This window comes from Lolium rigidum, chromosome 7 (genome assembly GCF_022539505.1).
Source record: "Lolium rigidum isolate FL_2022 chromosome 7, APGP_CSIRO_Lrig_0.1, whole genome shotgun sequence".
Classification (NCBI taxonomy): domain Eukaryota; kingdom Viridiplantae; phylum Streptophyta; class Magnoliopsida; order Poales; family Poaceae; genus Lolium; species Lolium rigidum.
In genome coordinates, this window is record NC_061514.1 from 338,274,829 (window position 1) to 338,299,630 (window position 24,802).

At 48.5% G+C, this 24,802-nt stretch overlaps 1 protein-coding gene across 1 annotated transcript; it reads left to right on the top strand.

The window, feature by feature from the left end:
- Positions 1–20,928: 20,928 nt before the first annotated feature.
- LOC124674003 (pyrrolidone-carboxylate peptidase-like) lies at positions 20,929–24,340 on the top strand. The gene is made up of 6 exons (XM_047210048.1): positions 20,929–21,109; positions 22,365–22,639; positions 23,377–23,481; positions 23,571–23,618; positions 23,730–23,985; positions 24,077–24,340. Exons 2-5 carry the CDS (start codon positions 22,373–22,375, stop codon positions 23,967–23,969), a joined length of 660 nt encoding a protein of 219 aa, XP_047066004.1. The 5' UTR covers positions 20,929–21,109; positions 22,365–22,372; the 3' UTR covers positions 23,970–23,985; positions 24,077–24,340.
- Positions 24,341–24,802: the final 462 nt, after the last annotated feature.

Below are 24,802 nucleotides of genomic sequence, written 5' to 3' on the forward strand. Positions count from 1 at the left end.
CAGAGATGTGGCAATCATCAAAATCTAAATCATTACAATCTAAAGCAATGGGATTATCATCCCCAAGGTTGGAAAAAATTTCAGCAGCTTTATCACAAGCAGGCTTCAGTGTAATTTTGCGCGCTTTGCACTAGGAGTAGAAGCATTGCCAGCACCAATTATTTTACCATTGATAGTAGGAGGTGCAGCAACATATGAATCATTAGCATTGCTAGTGGTGGTAATAGTCCAAACTTTAACTACATTTTTCTTTTTAGCTAGTTTTTCATTTTCTTCTCTATCCCACCTAGCACGCAGTTCAGCCATTAATCTTATATTCTCATTAATTCTAACTTGGATGGCATTTGCTGTAGTAATAATTTTATTTTCAATATCCCTATTAGGCATAACTTTCGATTTCAAAAGATCAACATCGGAGGCAAGACTATCAACTCTAGAAACAAGAATATCAATTTTATTGAGCTTTTCCTCAACAGTATTTGTTAAAGGCAGTTTGTGTACTAATAAATTCTTTAAGCATAGCTTCAAGTCCAGGGGGTGTATTCCTATTATTGTTGTAAGAATTCCCATAAGAATTAGCATAACCGTTACCATTATTATAAGGATATGGCCTATAGTTATTACTAGAATTGCTCCGATAAGCATTGTTGTTGAAATTATTATTTTTAATGAAGTTTACATCAACATGTTCTTCTTGGGCAACCAATGAAGCTAATGGAACATTATTAGGATCAACATTAGTCCTATCATTCGCAAGCATAGACATAATAGCATCAACCTTATCATTCAAGGAAGAGGATTCTTCAACGAATTTACCTTTTTACCTTGTGGAGCTCTTTCCGTATGCCATTCGGAGTAATTAACCATCATATTATCAAGAAGCTTTGTTGCTTCATCAAGAGTGATGGACATAAAGGTACCTCCAAGCAGCTGAATCCAATAAATTCCGCGAAGAAAAATTTAGTCCTGCATAGAATGTTTGGATGATCATCCAAGTAGTCAGTCCATGGGTTGGGCAATTTTTAACCAGAGATTTCATTCTTTCCCAAGCTTGAGCAACATGTTCATTATCTAATTGTTTAAAATTCATTATTCTACTCCTCAAAGATATAATTTTAGCAGGGGGATAATATCTACCAATAAAAGCATCCTTGCATTTAGTCCATGAATCAATACTATTCTTAGGCAGAGATAGCAACCAATCTTTAGCTCTTCCTCTTAATGAGAAAGGAAACAATTTTAATTTTATAATGTCACCATCTACATCTTTATACTTTTGCATTTCACATAGTTCAACAAAATTATTGAGATGGGCAGCAGCATCATCGAACTAACACCGGAAAATTGCTCTCGCATAACAAGATTAAGTAAAGCAGGTTTAATTTCAAAGAATTCTGTCGTAGTAGCAGGTGGAGCAATAGGTGTGCATAAGAAATCATTATTTTTTGTGCTAGTGAAGTCACACAACTTAGTATTTTCAGGGTTGGCCATTTTAGCAGTAGTAAATAAAGCAAACTAGATAAAGTAAATGCAAGTAACTAATTTTTTTTGTATTTTTGATATAGCAAACAAGACAGTAAATAAAGTAAAGCTAGCAACTAATTTTTTTGTGTTTTGATATAATGCAGCAAACAAAGTAGTAAATAAAATAAAGCAAGACAAAAACAAAGTAAAGAGATTGAGAAGTGGAGACTCCCTTGCAGCCGTGTCTTGATCTCCCCGCAACGGCGCCGTAAATTTGTTTGATGCGTGTAGTTGACACGTCCGTTGGGAACCCCAAGAGGAAGGTGTGATGCGCACAGCGGCAAGTTTCCCTCAGTAAGAAACCAAGGTTTAATCGAACCAATAGGAGTCAAGAAGCACGTTGAAGGTTGATGGCGGCGGGATGTAGTGCGGCGCAACACCGGAGATTCCGGCGCCAACGTGGAACCCGCACAACACAACCAAAGTACTTTGCCCCAACGAAACAGTGAGGTTGTCAATCTCACCGGCTTGCCGTAACAAAGGATTAACCGTATTGTGTGGAAGATGATTGTTTGCAGAGAAAACGGTAAAACAAGTATTGCAAGCAGATTTGTATTTCAAGTATTAAAAGAATGGACCGGGGTCCACAGCTCACTAGAGGTGTCTCTCCCATAAGATAAAAGCATGTTGGGTGAACAAATTACAGTCGAGCAATTGACAAATAGAGAGAGCATAACAATGCACATACATGTCATGATAAGTATAGTGAGATTTAATTGGGCATTACGACAAAGTACATAGACCGCCATCCAACCGCATCTATGCCTAAAAAGTCCACCTTCGAGTTATCGTCCGAACCCCTCCAAGTATTAAGTTGCAAAGCAACAGTACAATTGCATTAAGTATGGTGCGTAATGTAATCAACAACTACATCCTCGGACATAGCGCCAATGTTTTATCCCTAGTGGCAACAAAGACAAAGCACAACCTTAGAACTTTCTCGTCATCGTCCCAGGTGTCAATGCGGGCATGAACCCACTATTGAGCATAAATACTCCCTCTTGGAGTTAAAAGCAAAAACTTGGCCAGAGCCTCTACTAGTAACTGGAGAGCATGCAAGATCATAAACAACACATATGTAATAACTTGATAATTAACATAACATGGTATTCTCTATCCATCGGATCCCGACAAACACAACATAGAGTATTACGTATAGATGATCTTGATCATGTTAGGCAGCTCACAAGATCCAACAATGAAGCACAATGAGGAGAAGACAACCATCTAGCTACCGCTATGGACCCATAGTCCAGGGGTGAACTACTCACTCATCACTCCGGAGGCGACCATGGCGGTGTAGAGTCCTCCGGGAGATGAATCCCCTCTCCGGCAGGTGCCGGAGGAGATCTTCGTAATCCCCCGAGATGGGATCGGCGGCGGCGGCGTCTCGGCAAGGTTTTCCGTATCGTGGTTTTTCGCATCGGGGGTTTCGCGACGGAGGCTTTAAGTAGGCGGAAGGGCAGAGTCGGGGCCCGACGAGGGGCCCACACCATAGGCGGCGCGGGCCCCCCTTGGCCGCGCCGCCATGTGGTGTCGCCACCTCGTGGCCCCACTTCGTATGCTCTTCGGTCTTCCGGAAGGTTCGTGGCAAAATAGGCCCCTGGGTCTTCGTTTCGTCCAATTCCGAGAATATTTCGTTACTAGGATTTCGAAACCAAAAACAGCAGAAAACAAGAACCGGCACTTCGGCATCTTGTTAATAGGTTAGTTCCAGAAAATGCACGAATATGACATAAAGTGTGCATAAAACATGTAGGTATCATCAATAATATGGCATAGAACATAAGAAATTATCGATACGTCGGAGACGTATCATCATCCTCTTCCTCATCGTCTACTACTGTTGTTTCATGCCGAGTGGAAACATTCGGAACAACCGTTAGACGGTCAAGCTCCGTCTGTCTCAACACATTGGCCGAAACTGAAATCTCATCAGACCTACTACCCATATTAACTCCTATGCTACTCAAATTTGAAGAAATATGAGTATTTGAAAACGAATTAAACGACTTGGATGGTTGCTTAGTACTCGCCGTGTCGAGGTTCTTCTCGCCCTTACGCCGCATGGCTCTCTCGCATGGCGTCCTCATCCGTCGGCCCCGCCCCATCCACCGCAAGAGCGTACCTCCCACTCCGCCTCACCGTCGGTTGAACAACGGGAGGAGGGACCGTGGGTGGCGGCCGCTGCAGGGGTGGATACCGGCGATGGAGAAGTCGAGGGCGGTGGAGACCAAGCCGGTGAGGGAGAAGAGGTTGTCGATACAGGGGTAGAAGGTGATGTAGCCCCCTGTATCACAGCAGCCCCAGGTGAGTCCCCCTTCGCGGGGGAAGAGGGTGTCGAAGTAGAAGCGCCCTTCATCCCATCAGCCTGCCTTGATGCGTGTAATTGACACGTCCGTTGGGAACCCCAAGAGGAAGGTGTGATGCGCACAGCGGCAAGTTTCCCTCAGTAAGAAACCAAGGTTTAATCAAACCAGTAGGAGTCAAGAAGCACGTTGAAGGTTGATGGCGGCGGGATGTAGTGCGGCGCAACACCGAGATTCCGGCGCCAACGTGGAACCCGCACAACACAACCAAAGTACTTTGCCCCAACGAAACAAAGTGAGGTTTTCAATCTCACCGGCTTGCTGTAACAAAGGATTAACCGTATTGTGTGGAAGATGATTGTTTGCAAGAAAACAAGAAAACAAGTATTGCGACAGATTTGTATTTCAAGTATAAAAGAATGGACCGGGGTCCACAGTTCACTAGAGGTGTCTCTCCCATAAGATAAAAGCATGTTGGGTGAACAAATTACAGTCGGGCAATTGACAAATAGAGAGAGCATAACAATGCACATACATGTCATGATAAGTATAGTGAGATTTAATTGGGCATTACGACAAAGTACATAGACCGCCATCTGATACGTCTCCGACGTATCGATAATTTCTTATGTTCTATGCCATATTATTGATGATACCTACATGTTTTATGCACACTTTATGTCATATTCGTGCATTTTCTGGAACTAACCTATTAACAAGATGCCGAAGTGCCGCTTGTCGTTTTCTGCTGTTTTTGGTTTCGTAAATCCTAGTAACGAAATATTCTCGGAATTGGACGAAATAAAGACCCGGGGGCCTATTTTGCCACGAACCTTCCGAAGACCGAAGAGCATACGAAGTGGGGCCACGAGGTGGCCAAACCACAAGGCGGCGCGGCCAAGGAGGGACCCGCGCCGCCCTGTGGTGTGGGCCCCTCGTCGACCCTCCGACTCCGCCCTTCCGCCTACTTAAAGCCTCCGTCGCGAAACCCCCGATGCGGAAAAACCACGATACGGAAAACCTTCCGGAGACGCCACCGCCGCCAATCCCATCTCGGGGGATTCTCGGAGATCTCCTCCGGCACCCTGCCGGAGAGGGGATTCATCTCCCGGAGGACTCTACGCCGCCATGGTCGCCTCCGGAGTGATGAGTGAGTAGTTCACCCCTGGACTATGGGTCCATAGCAGTAGCTAGATGGTTGTCTTCTCCTCATTGTGCTTCATTGTTGGATCTTGTGAGCTGCCTAACATGATCAAGATCATCTATCCGTAATACTCTATGTTGTGTTTGTCGGGATCCGATGGATAGAGAATACCATGTTATGTTAATTATCAAGTTATTGCATATGTGTTGTTTATGATCTTGCATGCTCTCCGTTATTAGTAGAGGCTCTGGCCAAGTTGATGCTAGTAACTCCAAGAGGGAGTATTTATGCTCGATAGTGGGTTCATGCCCGCATTGACACCTGGGACAAGTGACGTAAAGTTCTAAGGTTGTGTTGTGCTGTTGCCACTAGGGATAAAACATTGATGCTATGTCCGAGGATGTAGTTATTTATTACATTACGCACCATACTTAATGCAATTGTCCGTTGCTTTGCAACTTAATACCTGGAAGGGGTTCGGACGATAACTCGAAGGTGGACTTTTTAGGCATAGATGCGAGTTGGATGGCGGTCTATGTACTTTGTCGTAATGCCCAATTAAATCTCACTATACTTATCATGACATGTATGTGCATTGTTATGCCTCTCTATTTGTCAATTGCCCGACCGTAATTTGTTCACCCAACATGCTTTTATCTTATGGGAGAGACACCTCTAGTGAACTGTGGACCCCGGTCCATTCTTTAATATTGAAATACAAGTCTGCTGCAATACTTGTTTTACTGTTTTCTCTGCAAACAATCATCTTCCACACTATACATCTAATCCTTTGTTACAGCAAGCCGGTGAGATTGACAACCTCACTGTTTCGTTGGGGCAAAGTACTTTGGTTGTGTTGTGCAGGTTCCACGTTGGCGCCGGAATCCCCGGTGTTGCGCCGCACTACATCCCGCCGCCATCAACCTTCAACGTGCTTCTTGGCTCCTCCTGGTTCGGTAAACCTTGGTTTCTTTTCGAGGGAAAACTTGCCGCATTGCGCATCATACCTTCCTCTTGGGGTTGCCCAACGAACGTGTGAAATACACGCCATCAAGCATATTTTCTGGCGCCGTTGCCGGGGAGATCAAGACACGCTGCAAGGGGAGTCTCCACTTCTCAATCTCTTTACTTTATTTTTGTCTTGCTTTATTTTATTTATTACTTTGTTTGCTGCATTATATCAAAACACAAAAAAATTAGTTGCTAGCTTTACTTTATTTACTATCTTGTTTGCTATACCAAAAACACAAAAAAATTAGTTACTTGCATTTACTTTACTTGATTCATCATGTTTCCTTTTAATTTTACCACAAAAAACATACCGGTAGGACGTGGGTCTATCATTGGGAGAAACAATATAGAAGAATTCTTCGATCATGTTAGTACCGTTGAAGATTTTGAAGATAGACACTTGGTAGAACTTGCTCCTACTTATGAAATTGCTGCTGCTGCTTTAGTTCGCATGTTGGAAACTAAATTTGTTAATCTCAATCCTATAATCCAACACATGTTTCTTACACTTGGTGATTTGGAAGAGGGGAAAAGAAAGATTTTGTTTTAGAAACCCTTCTTAGAGAATTTGGTGGTCTAGCAAGAGAGGCTAGAAAGGTATTTGGTAAATTTAATATGCTTGGTTCTCATACTAATTTTGTTGGTCTCCTTGAAAAAATGGACATGGATAGAATAAGGTACACTAATAATATTAATTATGGTGGGGAGATCAAAGCACCAATACCATGTAAACTCCTAGCTATGAATGATGCACTAGAACATAACTATGCTTGGCTTGTTCCCGAAAATTTGTTCGATGAGAGTAGCAAGCCCAAGACTAATGAAAAGGGAGACGCTGAAACTTATGTATCTAATATACTATGCATGGTTGAGAAAACTCCAAACCCCGCTGTAGATGCACCACCCTTTGATAACACTTGAGTTACACTTTCTGCGCCTAGCTGAAAGGCGTTAAAGAAAAGCGCTTATGGAAGACAACCCATGTTTTTACTACAGCATTTTTGTTTTATATTTGTGTCTTGGAAGTTGTTTACTACTGTAGCAACCTCTCCTTATCTTAGTTTTGAGTTTTGTTGTGCCAAGTAAAGTCTTTGATAGTAAAGTAAGTACTAGATTTGGATTACTGCGCAGTTCCAGATTTCTTTGCTGTCACGAATCTGGGACTACCTCCCTGTAGGTAGCTCAGAAAATTAAGCCAATTTACGTGCATGATCCCCAGATATGTACGCAACTTTCATTCAATTTGAGCATTTTCATTTGAGCAAGTCTGGTGGCCTAATAAAATCCATCTTTACGGACTGTTCTGTTTTGACAGATTCTGCCTTTTATTTTGCATTGCCTCTTTTGTTATGTTGGATGAATTTCTTTGATCCATTAATGTCCAGTAGCTTTATGCAATGTCCAGAAGTGTTAAGAATGATTGTGTCACCTCTGAACATGTGAATTTTTATTGTGCACTAACCCTCTAATGAGTTGTTTCGAGTTTGGTGTGGAGGAAGTTTTCAAGGATCAAGAGAGGAGTATGATGCAATATGATCAAAGAGAGTGAAAGCTCTAAGCTTGGGGATGCCCCGGTGGTCCACCCCTGCATATTCTAAGAAGACTCAAGCGTCTAAGCTTGGGGATGCCCAAGGCATCCCCTTCTTCATCGACAACATTATCAGGTTCCTCCCCTGAAACTATATTTTTATTCCGTCACATCTTATGCACTTTGCTTGGAGCGTCGGTTTGTTTTTGTTTTTGTTCTGTTTGAATAAAATGGATCCTAGCATTCACTTTATGGGAGAGAGACACGCTCCGCTGTAGCATATGGACAAGTATGTCCTTAGGCTCTACTCATAGTATTCATGGTGAAGTTTCTTCTTCGTTAAATTGTTATATGGTTGGAATTGGAAAATGCTACATGTAGTAACTCTAAAATGTCTTGGATAATTTGATGCTTGGCAATTGTTGTGCTCATGTTTAAGCTCTTGCATCATATACTTTGCACCCATTAATGAAGAAACACTTAGAGCTTGCTAATTTGGTTTGCATATTTGGTTTATCTAGAGTCTAGATAATATCTAGTATCGAGTTTTGAACAACAAGGAAGACGGTGTAGAGTCTTATAATGTTTACAATATGTCTTTTATGTGAGTTTTGCAGCACCGTTCATCCTTGTGTTTGTTTCAAATAACCTTGCTAGCCTAAACCTTGTATCGAGAGGGAATACTTCTCATGCATCCAAAATCCTTGAGCCAACCACTATGCCATTTGTGTCCACCATACCTACCTACTACATGGTATTTATCCGCCATTCCAAAGTAAATTGCTTGAGTGCTACCTTTAAAATTCCATCATTCACCTTTGCAATATATAGCTCATGGGACAAATAGCTTAAAAACTATTGTGGTATTGAATATGTACTTATGCACTTTATCTCTTATTAAGTTGCTTGTTGTGCGATAACCATGTTTTCTCGGGGACGCCATCAACTATTCTTTGTTGAATATCATGTGAGTTGCTATGCATGTCCGTCTTGTCCGAAGTAAGAGAGATCTACCACCTTAATGGTTGGAGCATGCATATTGTTAGAGAAGAACTTTGGGCCGCTAACTAAAGCCATGAATCATGGTGGAAGTTTCGAGTTTTGGACATATATCCTCAATCTCATATGAGAATAATAATTGTTGCCACATGCTTATGCATTAAAGAGGAGTCCATTATCCGTTGTCCATGTTGTCCCGGTATGGATGTCTAAGTTGAGAATAATCAAAAGCGAGAAATCCAAAATGCGAGCTTTCTCCTTAGACCTTTGTACAGGCGGCATGGAGGTATCCCATTGTGACACTTGGTTAAAACATGTGCATTGCAAAGATCCGGTAGTCCAAGCTAATTAGGACAAGGTGCGGGCACTATTAGTATACTATGCATGAGACTTGCAACTTGTAAGATATAATTTACATAACTCATATGCTTTATTACTACCGTTGACAAAATTGTTTCATGTTTTCAAAATAAAAGCTCTAGCACAAATATAACAATCGACGCTTTCCTCTTTGAAGGACCATTCTTTTACTTTTGTGTGTAGTCAGTTCACCTATCTCTCTCCACCTCAAGAAGCAAACAATTGTGTGAACTGTGCATTGATTCCTACATACTTGCATATTGCACTTGTTATATTACTCTATGTTGACAATTATCCATGAGATATACATGTTACAAGTTGAAAGCAACCGTTGAAACTTAATCTTCCTTTGTGTTGCTTCAATGCCTTTACTTTGATTTATTGCTTTATGAGTTAACTCTTATGCAAGACTTATTAATGCTTGTCTTGAAGTACTATTCATGAAAAGTCTTTGCTTTATGATTCACTTGTTTACTCATGTCATTACAATTGTTTTGATCGCTGCATTCATTACATATGTTTACAAATAGTATGATCAAGGTTATGATGGCATATCACTTCAGAAATTATCTTTGTTATCGTTTTACCTCGCTCGGGACGAGCGAGAACTAAGCTTGGGGATGCTTGATACGTCTCCGACGTATCGATAATTTCTTATGTTCCATGCCATATTATTGATGATACCTACATGTTTTATGCACACTTTATGTCATATTCGTGCATTTTCCGGAACTAACCTATTAACAAGATGCCGAAGTGCCGATTCTTGTTTTCTGCTGTTTTTGGTTTCAGAAATCCTAGTAACGAAATATTCTCGGAATTGGACGAAATAAAGACCCAGGGGCCTATTTTGCCACGAACCTTCCAGAAGACCGAAGAGCATACGAAGTGGGGCCACGAGGTGGCCAAACCACAAGGCGGCGCGGCCAAGGAGGGGCTCGCGCCGCCCTGTGGTGTGGGCCCCTCGTCAGCCCTCCGACTCTGCCCTTCCGCCTACTTAAAGCCTCCGTCGCGAAACCCCTGATGCGGAAAAACCACGATACGGAAAACCTTCCAGAGACGCCGCCGCCGCCAATCCCATCTCGGGGGATTCTGGAGATCTCCTCCGGCACCTCGCCGGAGAGGGATTCATCTCCCGGAGGACTCTACGCCGCCATGGTCGCCTCCGGAGTGATGAGTGAGTAGTTCACCCCTGGACTATGGGTCCATAGCGGTAGCTAGATGGTTGTCTTCTCCTCATTGTGCTTCATTGTTGGATCTTGTGAGCTGCCTAACATGATCAAGATCATCTATCCGTAATACTCTATGTTGTGTTTGTCGGGATCCGATGGATAGAGAATACCATGTTATGTTAATTATCAAGTTATTGCATATGTGTTGTTTATGATCTTGCATGCTCTCCGTTATTAGTACGGGCTCTGGCCAAGTTGATGCTAGTAACTCCAAGAGGGAGTATTTATGCTCGATAGTGGGTTCATGCCCGCATTGACACATGGGACGAGTGACGAGAAAGTTCTAAGGTTGTGTTGTGCTGTTGCCACTAGGGATAAAACATTGATGCTATGTCCGAGGATGTAGTTATTGATTACATTACGCACCATACTTAATGCAATTGTCTCGTTGCTTTGCAACTTAATACTGGAAGGGGTTCGGACGATAACCCGAAGGTGGACTTTTAGGCATAGATGCGGTTGGATGGCGGTCTATGTACTTTGTCGTAATGCCCAATTAAATCTCACTATACTTATCATGACATGTATGTGCATTGTTATGCTCTCTCTATTTGTCAATTGCCCGACTGTAATTTGTTCACCCAACATGCTTTTATCTTATGGGAGAGACACCTCTAGTGAACTGTGGACCCCGGTCCATTCTTTAATACTGAAATACAAGTCTGCTGCAATACTTGTTTTACTGTTTTCTCTGCAAACAATCATCTTCCACAGTATACATCTAATCCTTTGTTACAGAAAGCCGGTGAGATTGACAACCTCACTGTTTCGTTGGGGCAAAGTACTTTGGTTGTGTTGTGCAGGTTCCACGTTGGCGCCGGAATCCCTGGTGTTGCGCCGCACTACATCCCGCCGCCATCAACCTTCAACGTGCTTCTTGGCTCCTCCTGGTTCGATAAACCTTGGTTTCTTTATGAGGGAAAACTTGCTGTTGTGCGCATCATACCTTCCTCTTGGGGTTGCCCAACGAACGTGTGAAATACACGCCATCAATGCCTAAAAAGTCCACCTTCAGGTTATCATCCGAACCCCTTCCTGTATTAAGTTGTAAAACAACAGACAATTGCATTAAGTATGGTGCGTAATGTAATCAACAACTACATCCTTAGACATAGCATCAATGTTTTATCCCTAGTGGCAACAAGCACATCCACAACCTTAGAACTTTCACGTCACCGTCCCGGATATCAATGGAGGCATGAACCCACTATCGAGCATAAATACTCCCTCTTGGAGTTAAGAGCAAAAACTTGGCCGAGCCTCTACTAATAACGGAGAGCATGCAAGATCATAAACAACACATAGGTAATAACTTGATAATTAACATAACATGGTATTCTCTATCCATCGGATCCCGACAAACACAACATATAGTATTACGGATAGATGATCTTGATCATGTTAGGCAGCTCACAAGATCCAACAATGAAGCACAATGAGGAGAAGACAACCATCTAGCTACTTGCTATGGACCCGTAGTCCGGGGGTGAACTACTCACTCATCACTCCGGAGGCGACCATGGCGGTGAAGAGTCCTCCGGGAGATGAATCCCCTCTCCGGCGAGGTGCCGGAGGAGATCTCCGAATCCCCCGAGATGGGATTGGCGGCAGCGGCGTCTCGATAAGGTTTTCCGTATCGTGGCTCTCGATGCCGGGGGTTTCGCGACGGAGGCTTTAAGTAGGCGGAAGGGCAACGCGGGGGCCACACGAGGGCCCCACACCACGAGTCGGCGCGGCCGGGGCCCGGGCCGCGCCGCCCTATGGTGGCGGCGCCTCGTGGCCCCACTTCGACTCCTCTTCGGTCTTCCGGAAGCTTCGTGGCAAAATAGGACCCCGGGCGTTGATTTCGTCCAATTCCGAGAATATTTCGTTACTAGGATTTCTGAAACCAAAAACAGCAGAAAACGACAATCGGCACTTCGGCATCTTGTTAATAGGTTAGTTCCAGAAAATGCACGAATATGACATAAAGTGTGCATAAAACATGTAGATATCATCAATAATGTGGCATGGAACATAAGAAATTATCGATACGTCGGAGACGTATCATGCCTCTCCGCCCATGGAGGCGGTATCACAGGCTCAACGGGTCCGTCCGCGGGACACGACGAGACACTCAAGGTCCGCTGCCCCGCATCCAGATGGCGCGGAAGCGTAGCGTCCTCCGCCGCACCGTGCAGCTGCATATCGACCTCCGAAGTCGGCTGCTGCGACGAAGGTGGCGACATGGCCGGCTGCTGCATAGCCGGCCGGTGCATCGACCCCAATGCCATCAGGCCCGTGGTCAGCTGCAGCGACGCTGGGGTCACCGCGGCCGGCTGCTGCATGTTGTCGATAGGGACGCAGCGAGGCGCCTTCTGCACATCCATCACGGCCCGACCGAACCAGGCCCATCGACTTTGTGGCCCACTAGAGGAGGCCTCCAGTGCCGCATCCGCCGGTTTGAATCGCGGCTCGAGACCCGCCGCGATCAACGGCCGCACCGCCGGCTCCACGGCCGTCACCGAAGGCGAAGCTGCCGGCGTCGCCTCCACCACCACGCAAGGGCGAGCGGCGGCGGTGAAGATGACTCTGGAGCGATACGGGACCTGGTCGATCTCCCGTGATCGTATGCTGTTGTCGATAGGGACGCAGCGAGGCGCCTTCTGCACAGCCATCACGGCCCGACCGAACCAGGCCCATCGACTTTGCGGCCCACTAGAGGAGGCCTCCAGTGCCGCATCCGCCGTTTTGAATCGCGGCTCGAGACCCTCCGCGATCAACGGCCGCACCACCGGCTCCTCGGCCGTCACCGAAGGCGAAGCTGCCGGCGTCGCCTCCACCACCACGTGTGGTAAGATCTGTGATCCTACCAGGCCGGTTACGTAGATTGTAGGGGTGGAAGTGTGCTGGATGAGGGAGAGGAAGGCGGCGCCGGCGGCTGGCCGCCGTCGCGAGGTTGGAGGAAGGCGGCGCAAGGGAAGAAGCGGCGGCTAGGGCAGGGAAGACCGACTCCTCAAGGAGTCGGCAATAACGATCTATAAGATCTGTTTATTGCTTGCCTTTCACGTAGCTATTACAGGGATATAAATAGGCTAATAACCTAAAGATAAATGGGCTAAGCCCCTAATTTAGGCCCACTAATGGGCTTCTTCCTGCTATAAGATAAACCGGTCATAACATTCCTCCCCGCCTTCTCAAACAGCTCGTCCTCGAGCTGGAAACTGCTGGCGGAACTCATCCCGGAACGGCGTCGGCCTTGGAGACGGCAGCGTCAGCCAGCCCAGCTGTGACATCAGCCGCAACGTCGTCTACGGTCTCCAAGTAGAACAGGCGTGTACAAACGTGGCCCGGTACATAGAGCTCGTCGCAGTTGAAGCACAACCCTTTACGACGGCGCTCAAGTTGTTCGGCCGTGGTCAGCCGACGGAAAGGCCGCGTCATGGCTGGATCGGAGTGCCCCGCATGAGTCACGGCCGTGAGCGCCTGGCCTGGTGGTGTCGGTGGAGGGCGGGCGGCTGGCCGAACGTCGCCGGGCTGGGAAGGCCTGCTGCATGGCCCGCGCGCGCTGCTCGAAGGCGCGAGCGTAGTACATGGCCGACTGCAGGTCCTGGGGATCCCGCATCTCCACGTCGACGCGAATGTGGTCCGGCAGTCCGCCAATGAAGAGCTCGGCGCGCTGCTGCCCCGTCACACCGGACGCATGGCATGCGAGGGCCTGGAAGCGGTCGGCGAAGTCCTGCACCGTGGTGGCGAACGCCAAACGCCCAAGTTCCGCCAAGCGGCTGCCGCGGATTGGAGGGCCGAAGCGGAGAAGGCAGAGCTCACGGAACCGGTCCCACGGAGGCATGCCACCCTCGTCCTGCTCCAGGGAGTAGTACCACGTCTGGGCGGCGCCGCGGAGGTGGTACGAGGCGAGCCACGTCCGGTCCGAAGCCGTGGTGCGTCGTCCCCGGAAGAACTGCTCACACTGGTTGAGCCAGTTGAGGGGGTCCTCGACGCCATCGTACGTGGCGAATTCCAGCTTGGCGTAGCATGGGGGAGCGAGGCCGATGGCGCCCTGGGCGGGGTACTCCGCGCGACCAGCGGAAGGGTCGGCGAAGCGGGCGGGCGGCGGGTCCGGGAAGGACGGGCGCGGAGGGTCCCCGGCGGTGGTGTAGACGGGGGACGGCGCCGGTGCGGCCGAGTAGACGGGCGGGGGCTCCGTCGCGGTCACCCACGCCGGGAGTCGGGAGGGCGACGGCGGGAACTGGGCCCGCTGGATGGGCACACCCTGGGGCAGCGAGGCGAGGCCCGTGCTGGGGACCGGCTGCCAGGACGCCCACGGCGGCGGCGGCGGTGAGGCCGGGAGCGGAGCAGGCGCGCCCTGGCCGGTTAGGGCTGTCGGCGCGGCCGTGTAGGCGGCGAGGGGTGGCGATAGGGGCGGCGTGGTCATCCCCTGCGTACCGATGAGGTACAGGCGGATGCCCTGGACGGCGGTGGCGAGGTCGCGGATGGCCGTCGAAAGCTCTTGCTGCGAGAGGAGGGGGGCGGCGCCGGCGACATCTGCCAGGGGCGCCGCGACGCCCGTGGAGGGCGGCGGCAGGTGCGCGGCGGCGGAGGAAGCCGGCGGCGTCTCGGAGGCGGCGGCGGTGGCGGCGGTGGGCTGGCTCGAAGACATGATCGTAGAGGTCTCTGATACCAAATTGGTAAGATCTGTGATCCTACCAGGCCGGTTACGTAGATTGTAGGGGTGGAAGTGTGCTGGATGAGGGAGAGGAAGGCGGTGCCGGCGGCTGGCCGCCGTCGCGAGGTTGGAGGAAGGCGGCGCAAGGGAAGAAGCGGCGGCTAGGGCAGGGAAGACCGACTCCTCAAGGAGTCGGCAATAACGATCTATAAGATCTGTTTATTGCTTGCCTTTCACGTAGCTATTACAGGGATATAAATAGGCTAATAACCTAAAGATAAATGGGCTAAGCCCCTAATTTAGGCCCACTAATGGGCTTCTTCCTGCTATAAGATAAACCGGTCATAACAACGTGACTCAGCGTCGGAGACGCCCCAAGCACCACGGAGGTAGCATACCCCAACGAAGGATCCACCGGCGCGATCGCCGCCGGCCGACGTGCCGTGGCTGCAGCGAGGAAGTCTCCAAAGACAGGCGCCGGCGTGACTCGACGACGCGGAAGCGGGCCTCTCCAGGGCTTCATCCGCGGCATCCGGGAAAGCCGCAGGCCTACCGGCGACGAGGACGCCGCCCTCATCACAGACCTCTTGACCTTCTCCCCGGGCGGCGGCGACGCGGACCTTGCCCGCTCCGACGACCTGCACGACGAAAAACGTACCTTCGGCGACGCGGACCTTGACCATTCCCTGGACTCGGACGTCGGGAATCCGATCTTTGTCCGTAAGTCTTCTCTCACCTCCTCTAGGGACAACTCCGGCAACCGCCCGATCTGCTGCACTGCTGGTTCAAACCCTAGCACCGACCACGCCGCCTCCTCCGCCGTCTCCCGCATCTCCTCGTCAGAATCCTCGTCCTCCGCTAGGCAGCAGAATCTGGATCCAACGGTTGGCCGCGCCGGCGAGGGAGGAGCCGATGCGCCGGCGGCACACGCAGGATCCGACCGAGCCGCCCCATCACGCGCAGGCCCCATCACGCGCCACGGAACTCCAGTTGGGCAGCAGCAGGTGGCGCCGGGGCGGCGCGAGCGGCGAAGAATCGGCGGGCAGGGTCCTCCGCGATCTAGATTGGGCAGGGTCCTCCGCGATATTAGTTCGCTTGAAGACTACGTGTAGACTAGTTGTTGGAGAGAGGGAGAGATCAGGGATGATGGAGGGGAACACGAGCCTACTGCCTCAGCCCTCAGGCGGAGATTGGGCCGGCGGTGTGCAGCACGAACGGGTCGCCTTGCCGATCTGGGAGGCGAGTCGACGCGGACGAACGAATGATCCTCCAAATTCTCTACTTTCCAGAACCCCTCCCCATTATGGAGTTGTGTTAATGATCAGATATTAGAATCACTCCGCTGCCACCCGTTTGGTCATACTCTTAATCTTACATGGCTTCTGTGTGGGTTTTTGAGGCAAATCGGTGGGTTTCCTCACTGTGTATATTTTTAAATTTTCAAAAAGTCATATGGTACAAAGGGCTGTTACTACAGGATCTAGCTAAAAGACCATAGGCCTAAAAGAGAGAAAAGAAAACAGAATTGTAATTGTTATCGAAATCTCTCGGCCCAAATTTTGAGACCAGCATAAGACTTTACCATAGGCTTCTGTGTGGGTTCATCTCCGAAAGCCATCGCCCATCGATGACCCCGTCGGGCAATGCGGCTCTATGAGATGATGCGTGTGTGTCCATTAGATTAATCCCGTCCGGATTCCGGGAATCCAAATCCGGCCAACAAATATATCCTCAGCTTGCTTTTTTCCATTATTGTTTTTTAAGGGTTTGTTTGATTGCTTGCTTCGAGTGCAAACAATGAATAAAGGACTGCCTATTATGCTAGAGTATTACTCGTTGGCTCATTCTACTAGCCTTTTTGGGACTGAATTAGCCACTTGCGCTGGCTTTGAAAGGGAATACCAGATTATTTTAGCGCTGTGTATGTATGGTATTTCACTTGTTAATTCCATTAGGTGAATAAGTTCAGGCACCGGCACTCAAGTGCACCAGTTAATTACTAGCTTAATCATAACACTTTCAGGATCATAACCATCAAATGGTAGGAGGAGCAGATGAAGGAGCAAAGCTAGAGGAGAAAATTAATGGTGTCAGCTTAACAAAGAGTTTTCTGAAATCCATTGGGGTCAGCTCAACCCAATGCTTTGGAGGTTAGCAGGTTAAACTAAAAGGACTTCTGGGCTCGCCGGCAGGGATTAAAAAGGCACAGTTCTGCACATGAAGCTTTGGATGAAATGATCCATGCATCATCTGGTAGAAAAACGTGATGCCCGTGGAGGCTGCAACATCTACATCGAGCCAACTAAGAAGAGTCTCTCATCTTGTGACCAACTCTCACTAGGGTGAGCTTTAGTTTAATCTCGGGACAGAATCTTGCAAACTATTTGCACGTTGTCAATTGCCGACATACGATCACTACCCAGAAACTCAGAGCATCTCCAGTCGCGTCCCCCAAACCGTCCCCCAAAGCGATTTGGGGCGCGCCGGACAAAAAAAGCGTTCCAGTCGCGTCCCCCAAAGCTCATTTTTATCCAGCGCGGCCCGATACGGTGTCCGGCGCCCCGAGCCCGTCCCCGTCCCACAGGGGACGCTCCGGGGACGCCAGACACAACGAAAAGCAAGGCGGGGAGTGGCGGGGCCGACGCGTCAGCGGCACAGTTAATTTTAACCTAACCGTCGCCTACCTCGCGACGGAAGTTATTCGCGCGCAGTGACACACGGCGGCATCTTTGCCTTAATGGCGACGGAGGGGCGGGCGAGACGTCTCGCTCGGTGCTGCGCGGCCTCCACGCGTCGCCGGCGTTCGCACGCCACCGCCCGTTCCCGCGCGATCTTCCCGCCTCTTCTCGTCTGTTCCCGCGCTTTCTTCCCGACGCCGGCGTCTATAAAAGGTCTCCCGGCTCATCAATGGTAGCCACCACACCCCGCCGGCAACAAACACAGCCCTCGTCGCTCCACGGCCGTCTCCTCCATCACCGGTGGCAATGGCGAACCGCCCCGGCGATGGCCACTTCCCTCCACCGCCGTCTCCTCCATTGACGAGCCGGCAGCGGCGTGCGGCACTCGAGGAGGCACTCGAGGAGGAGGCCCGCCAGCGGCGTGAGGCGCAGCGAGGCGGCGGATCTTGCGGCGTTCTCCGCCCCCGCCTCCGCAGCTCGAGGAGGCCGCGGCGGCAGCAGCGTGGCGGGGAGCGAGCAGGTGCGACACCGTTGCGGCGTTCGACGCCTCGACGGGACAAGAGGCGCGACGGCGCCGGTTCCGGGAGGACATGGAGCAGCGATGGGCCGACGAGCGCCGGCGCCGGCGCGATGAGCGGCGTGCGCTGGTTCCGTGAACGGCGTGACTCGACCGAGCGCCGGCGGCGTGAGTCGATCGAGCTCCGGCAGCAGGCGACGGCGGAGGAGCGTCGACGGCGGGAGTCGGCGCTACGGCGCTATGGGGAGGCGGGCGGAGCGAGTTAGCGGCGGCCGACGCGCATGCGGCGGCGATGATGGAGGCGCCAGCGTATGTGGAGGAGGAGGCGCCAATGGAGGAGGAGGCCGAGGCGGAGGAGACCGAGGTGGAGGACGACGACGACGACGACTTCGACTGGTCCGACGACGACGCCCCGCACCCGGACGAGACGGCCGATCAGCAACGCGCCCTCGTCGAGTCCTTCGAGTCGGAGAAGAAGCTCCGGGACGACGCCCGTGCCCGCGAGGAGGCGCAGGTTCGTCGCGCCGTCGAGCTCTCCCTCCCGCCGGCCCGGCGAGGGAGGACGGAGGAGGACTATCGGCGGGAGCGGCACCGTCCGGCCACCGCCGAACGCAAGGAGAGGAAGCGCGCGCAGGAGGAGCTGCGGCGTAGGGGAGGCGACGACGGGCGGGGCCGTCGAACGCGCCGCCGGCGGTCGGTAGCCTAGGTTTAGATGAAATCTAGCCGTTTTCATTCAAACTTTGTAATATATAATCAAAATTGAATGAAAACCTTTATTTTCCTGCACAAATATTCATTTGGGGGCGGCGTTTGGGGGACGCGGCTGGGGAGCGACGTCCCCCAAACGCGGCACGAGCAAAACACGTCCTCCAAACGCTCAATCCGGCGCGGTTTGGGGGACGGTTTGGGGGACGCGACTGGAGATGCTCTCAGTCCCCTTGGCAAAGAACTTCGGCATGTGGATCTATACCGCTGATGCTGCAACTCTGCAATTCTGGCTTTATCAAGTTGAGGTCGGGCTTTGCTTGAGCCTTCCATCTACAAAAATATATATACCACTGACGAGTATATTTAGGGGAAAGACATTTCTCTACTTGTTAAATGATAATATGATTCTTAAGTCGTCTTAGAGGACGTTAACTATCCTTATCAGTTAGCAGACACTTGTACAAGGGTATGAGATCTTATCTGCAAAAAGGAGTAAAGCGTGCACTTAAACTCCAGCTGGGAGGCTGCATTCTCAGATGCTTGATTCTACTAGTAGTGCATTATGGAGTTGTGCTAATGATCTGTCAGCAGTATTAGTCTATTACACACGCTTGATTCTTCGTAACCACTCGCTGCTTCCAGTGCGCAGCCGTGGTTTGTGGTATTGCCTGATTGGAATGATACTACTCCAATAAAAATAAACAAAAGGATGTTCAGATCAAGTGTGCTTCTGGCCCCTTGGACGAATCTCAGCCTCCAATCTTCCGATCGGTTGCTTCTCGATGAGTACAACCACACTGATGCAATCATTGAGGAAAACCGTGAGCTCACCCTGTGACGCCTGGACCGTAATGGAAACACCGTAGCCGTGAGAAGTGGAGTGCTCTGCGTTCAGTGAGGAAGTGGCAAATTTATATTCCACCTCTCTGCTCAGCGCCATGACAGTGTAGTGTGAATGCGTGTTATCTCGATCCGGCCTACTGATTGCACACTGGCTCAATGTCAAACTAAACATCCCATAATAACTTTATAAGGTGTGGTCCGGAGCACACGTTGCATTTCTTTTTAAAAAAGTTGCATTCTCTAGAATATTTCATATGCAAATGAATCAAGTCCATTTATGGATTTTGAATTTCATGCAAATCAGAAGTTATTTGCGAGGTGTGCAAAAAATAACAAAACTCAGCCAACTTTTTTCTAATCCTAATCTTCTATCGATTCTTGCCCATTTTTTATGTTCTTTTAACCAGGGGCGAATCAATGATTTATTTCACAAAATTTATTGTCATATGACACATTCTAATTTGGATAATTTTAAATTTTTTTAAAAACTAGTTTTTTTTGATGATCTAAAATAAAGATATGTCATGATCTTGAAATACATGCATGTGATGAAATAACTAGCTAGTTAGCCCAACTCCATACACAAAGAAGTTGAGCACCATGTGATGAATAACTAGCTAGTTTGATGATCTCAACACCGGGAACAGCAGCGTTGACCTATGGACCGCCATTTTACTCCCAAAACTGCTATATATTTTCGACGCCTTGATCCAACTCATCCTCTTCATCTTACAAGGCACATTTCTCGGGCTCCACTCTCACATGGAAGGTTTGGGCTGCCCCATAGCATAACATCATTTCCATGGTTGGCTATACACAACCGGTTTTGGATGGCTGGTCGGTTGGAGAAGAGATCGAGGATGCTACCCGCTTTGCAAGCACCTCTTCTTTCAATGTCGTTTCTCCAAGAGAGTCTGACAGTTGGTGAAAGATTGGGTTAATCGCCCTAACATCAACCTCTTTGGTTGGACGACCGGCGTCTCAATCAAGGATTGGTCATTGGTGGATTGGCATGTCTTCCCCTCCATCCCCAACCGCAATGCTATGGCCTCCCTCATCATCCTAATAAGTTGGATGATTTGGAACAAGAGGAAAACGAGGGTATTCCACGATCATTCGGTTGTGTCATTTTCATAATGAATCCAGCCAAATGCTGGTTGTGTTAAGCAAGGCAGGTAAAGCTGATGAGACATGAGTGTGTGGTGTGCTAGTCAGATCACAGTGTGCATGATGAGTTGTGCAAATTTGTTGGGGTTTGGGCCACGTTGCGGATTAGCATCCTGGCTCCACTGCACCGAGACCAGGAGGAGGCGGCGACGGCAAACCACCCGCCAAAGCCGGCACCCACCCGCCACCGCCGTGCGGGACCCACCTCCAACCCCCCACCCTGATCCGATCGCTTCTGCACTTCCAGTGTTCTTCCCTACTCATCCATCCTCTCTCACCCCTGTGTGATGCGCTTTAAAAGGACGGTCGACTCGCCCCCCCTCTCCCTCCGTTTCTCCAGCCAAAAAAATTTCTTGAGCCGAAGAATCCTGCACAGGAATCCGCCGCCTCCCTCCCTCCAAGCCCGATTCTTGCATCGCCGCGCGGCCTCTCCGCCCCCAAAGGGTGAGAATTTCGCACGCTCGGCTGGTAATTCTTGGTCTGGTGTGCGCGCCGATGGCTGTGTTGTCTGGTCCGCGCGTGCGCAATTCCACCGCTCCTTTTCTTGGCCGAGGGTTTCTTGTTCGCTCGCTTGCGAAATTGGGACTTGGCTATGGTGGATTTTGTTTCCGTGGGTTGGGGATTTTCAGGTGATCGGCCGGGGTCCAACTCCAAAGGCGGTCGCTTTTCTTGGATTCGTCTCGTGTTTCAGCTGAAATCGGTTTCCGGCCATGTTTGATTGGCGTGCGCTAGCGGAGGATTGGTGGTTTGTTGTTGGTCTGTGTGGCTCTCCGACCTCCTCGTCCGGAGGATGATTTCGACGTTTATGCTACGCTAGAGTTGACCAATTAACCACGCCACAGCATGCTCTAGCAAAAGTAGAATTGCCTTTTATGTTGTTCCCTGTGTGTGTTTCCTACGATAGTACTACTTGATTATGACCGCGCGATTACTTTCCCCGTCGATGCAATTGTAGAACACCTGCTGCTGATGCTTAGTTCCGATCTGCTGTCGTGTGCGAGCTTTAGTTCCGATGTACTATTGCAGACCTATGATTCCTACTATGTGTACAGTGTACGACAGCTCTGGGTAGGACCTTCACTGTTCGGGAGATATATACATGTGTGTGTTATTCTTCTTGTTCTCGTGGCCATGCTTGCTTGTTCTTGCGTTTGCTTGGGGTTGCTTTGGAATTTGGATAAGGTTCTCCTCATCTTATCACTTCAATCAGGAGCTAGATGCCTTCCAGGTCCTACTTATCTGTTGCTTGTGTTTGAGATGTTGTTTGCTGGGTAGTAAGGTTGTTCGCTTCCCAATAAAATATTGGGACGTCTCTGAACAATGATTGCTTTATCATTTCGGAAGATTCTGGCTGTGAGTGTTTTCTGTCTAGGAGAAAGTGCCTGTGAAATTTGTTCATCTGATTGTTATTTCAGTTTACTTGTTGATTAGTAACTCAGGTGTTTTTTTCCCTTACTGTATGTATTTTTTTTGTTGCTCTCCCGTGGCATCTTAACTTCATTGCATGCTTTATGCATGAGCACTTCTCCTGGGGGCAGTTCAAACTGCCTGCGATATATTCCATATAACGTCTAGGATTTATTAAGTTCACATTGATGGTATTGACATTGCTGCCAAGTCTGTCCTTTCCTAAAATATCACACTCTTCTGATCATCCTTCCTATTGGATTAACAAGTCTTGTTGTTCTCTGTTTCTCAGAAGGGTAAATGGGATCCGAAGGACCTTCAATCGTAACCGTCCACATTACTGGATTTAAGAAGTTTCATGGAGTTGCGGAGAACCCGACTGAGAAAATCGTGAGCAGTCTTAGATCATTCATTGAAGAGAGAGGGCTGCCAAAAAATCTTGTGCTTGGAAGCTGCGAAATTCTCGAAACTGCAGGGCAGGGGGCACTTGGAGCACTGTACAAAGTTTTAGAATCTGCCACTGGAGACAGAGAGAACGGGTCATCAGCTCAGGGGCAAATAATATGGGTCAGTGCTCTCCTTATTCTTGAGTTGTGAATTTGTTTAGGATCATGATCTATTACTCAAAGTTGCTCTAACTTTCAGCTCAAATGTGCATTTACGTTGTTCAATGTGTTCTTATCGTCTCAGTCTGGAGTTCAAAATCAGTGCTATCTATAGTTCAACTGGAAAGCTTCCCCATGCATTGCCAATTGGAACTAACAGTTTTGTCAGATCTCGTGGGTATAGAAATGATTTATTGCACCTGGACAGTGTTGGTAGAAATTATGTCTCCTGGATTTTAAAAGAAATTTCGAGCTTAGAATAACCACTGGTTTATTTTACTTTTTAGGATTGTGTGTGGTACCGATAAGTAATTTAGAATTCCATATAATTGGCGAGTACCTAGTGTTGGAGGTCCACTTCTGTATGCAGCCCGCAGCTGATGCTACTGACTAGTTGTAGTTGATAAAGTGTGATCTTAGAGTCATAAATTAAAACACCAATAATTTCTCTCCCATTTGATAGTGTAACTGCATGTCAGCTTACAGCATTCAAGATGTGTGGAACACATGGAAGTGAGAATGGGAAATAATATTACTTGAGTTTCCTTTGACTAGATGTTATTCATTTACTCACTGCGCATTGTTGCCAATTTGCCATATACTGACCATCCTGTGACTGATGTTTTCCGAAAGATATGAACAGTTTCTGGTGTGTTTTCATCGTCACTGAAAACAATTTCTGTATGGACCTTTTTTCAGGTTCACTTTGGAGTCAACAGTGGTGCATCGCGGTTTGCTCTTGAGAACCAAGCCGTTAATGAGGCCACCTTTCGTTGCCCTGATGAGCTAGGGTGGAAACCTCAGGTTGCTTTGTTGTCCTATTGCATATCTGTCATTATCTCTACTGATTTCTTGTTGCATCGGGTTTCATCAGCTTCATTGTTAATATGCAGAGAGTCCCTATTGTGCCATCTGATGGAAGCATCTCACGGATAAGAGAGGTAGAAGTCAAAATGTCTTGTTGAAATGTTGCTCAGAACTGCCGTCCTATTCTGCTGATCTTAAGAGTTAGGACTAATCACACTTGTATGTACTTTCCATGGTCAACACAGACTACTCTTCCGGTGAAAGAATTAACCAAGTCACTCCGGAAGACAGGCTACGACGTGATGCTTTCTGATGACGCTGGGCGTTTCGTATGCAACTATGTGTACTACCACTCTCTCCGGTTTGCAGAGGAGCATGGTATCAAGTCTCTGTTTGTACATGTGCCCCTCTTCTCGACAGTCGACGAGTTGGTCCAGATGCATTTCGCTAGTTCCATCCTTGAAGCTCTGGCTTGCTTGAACTAGGAATGGCAACTTAACGGTGGGTTTTATCGACTCCATCAATCGAATTCATTTTATGACGAAGAGCTAACTTCAATCCTTGACATCTTTCTTCGGTTTCTTGCTTGTAGACCAGCAGTTCAACCTCAAGATGTAAAGTTGGAAGCAGACTGAATAAATTTGCGTGGTGATTGGCGCCTATTGGTCAGATCTTGCTCCAAAGGGTGTATTTAAGGGGAACAGGAAAAAAAGAAAGCATGCTTAGAGTGTACCTTCCTGTGGTAAATTGCGGCTTGTATGCCATTGGTTACATGTCCTTAACTTGCCTGAAAACTTGGTTTCCAATAAAATTGACAGATCGTTGGAGAGCAGGGTTGCCTCGTGAGTTGTGATTAGATTTGTCGATGCCGCGTTTCTTCATTCTCGTGTTTGTGATTTTGGTGGCGATGCGCTGGTGAATGGCGATTTGCGTTTCTGATGTTCGAGATTTTTCTGTGATCTTCTCCTTTTTTTTCTCTCTCCTTTTCTTTTGCTTGCTTTTTGTGCTGCATACGAGCAGCAAGTATCCTGTCAAAGCTGAGCTCTTTCTCAAAGAGTTGGTACCCACACAAAACTTTTTGACGTTTGTAATCTGATGAAGCGGATCATGTCAAGGACGATTGCAAGCTTTGATTGTTCAAGTCGGCTACCTTTGGCAATTGGCATCATTCATCAGTGTCTGCAAGCAGCACCACATCAGTTACGGCAACAGTGGTCGTCACAATCTACGGCCACCATCTGCTGCTTCTACCATAGCGGTCGCTGCAGAAGTGAACGAAGGCACAGCTCTTTTTTTTTAGTGGTATTAAAGATGGCGC

Coding starts and splice junctions, on each gene's coding strand:
- LOC124674003 (XM_047210048.1), top strand. CDS start 22,373: ATGGGATCCGAAGGACCTTCAATCGTAACCGTCCACATTACTGGATTT. Junction 22,640..23,376: donor CTCAGGGGCAAATAATATGG/GTCAGTGCTCTC, acceptor ACCTTTTTTCAG/GTTCACTTTGGAGTCAACAG. Junction 23,619..23,729: donor GCATCTCACGGATAAGAGAG/GTAGAAGTCAAA, acceptor TGGTCAACACAG/ACTACTCTTCCGGTGAAAGA.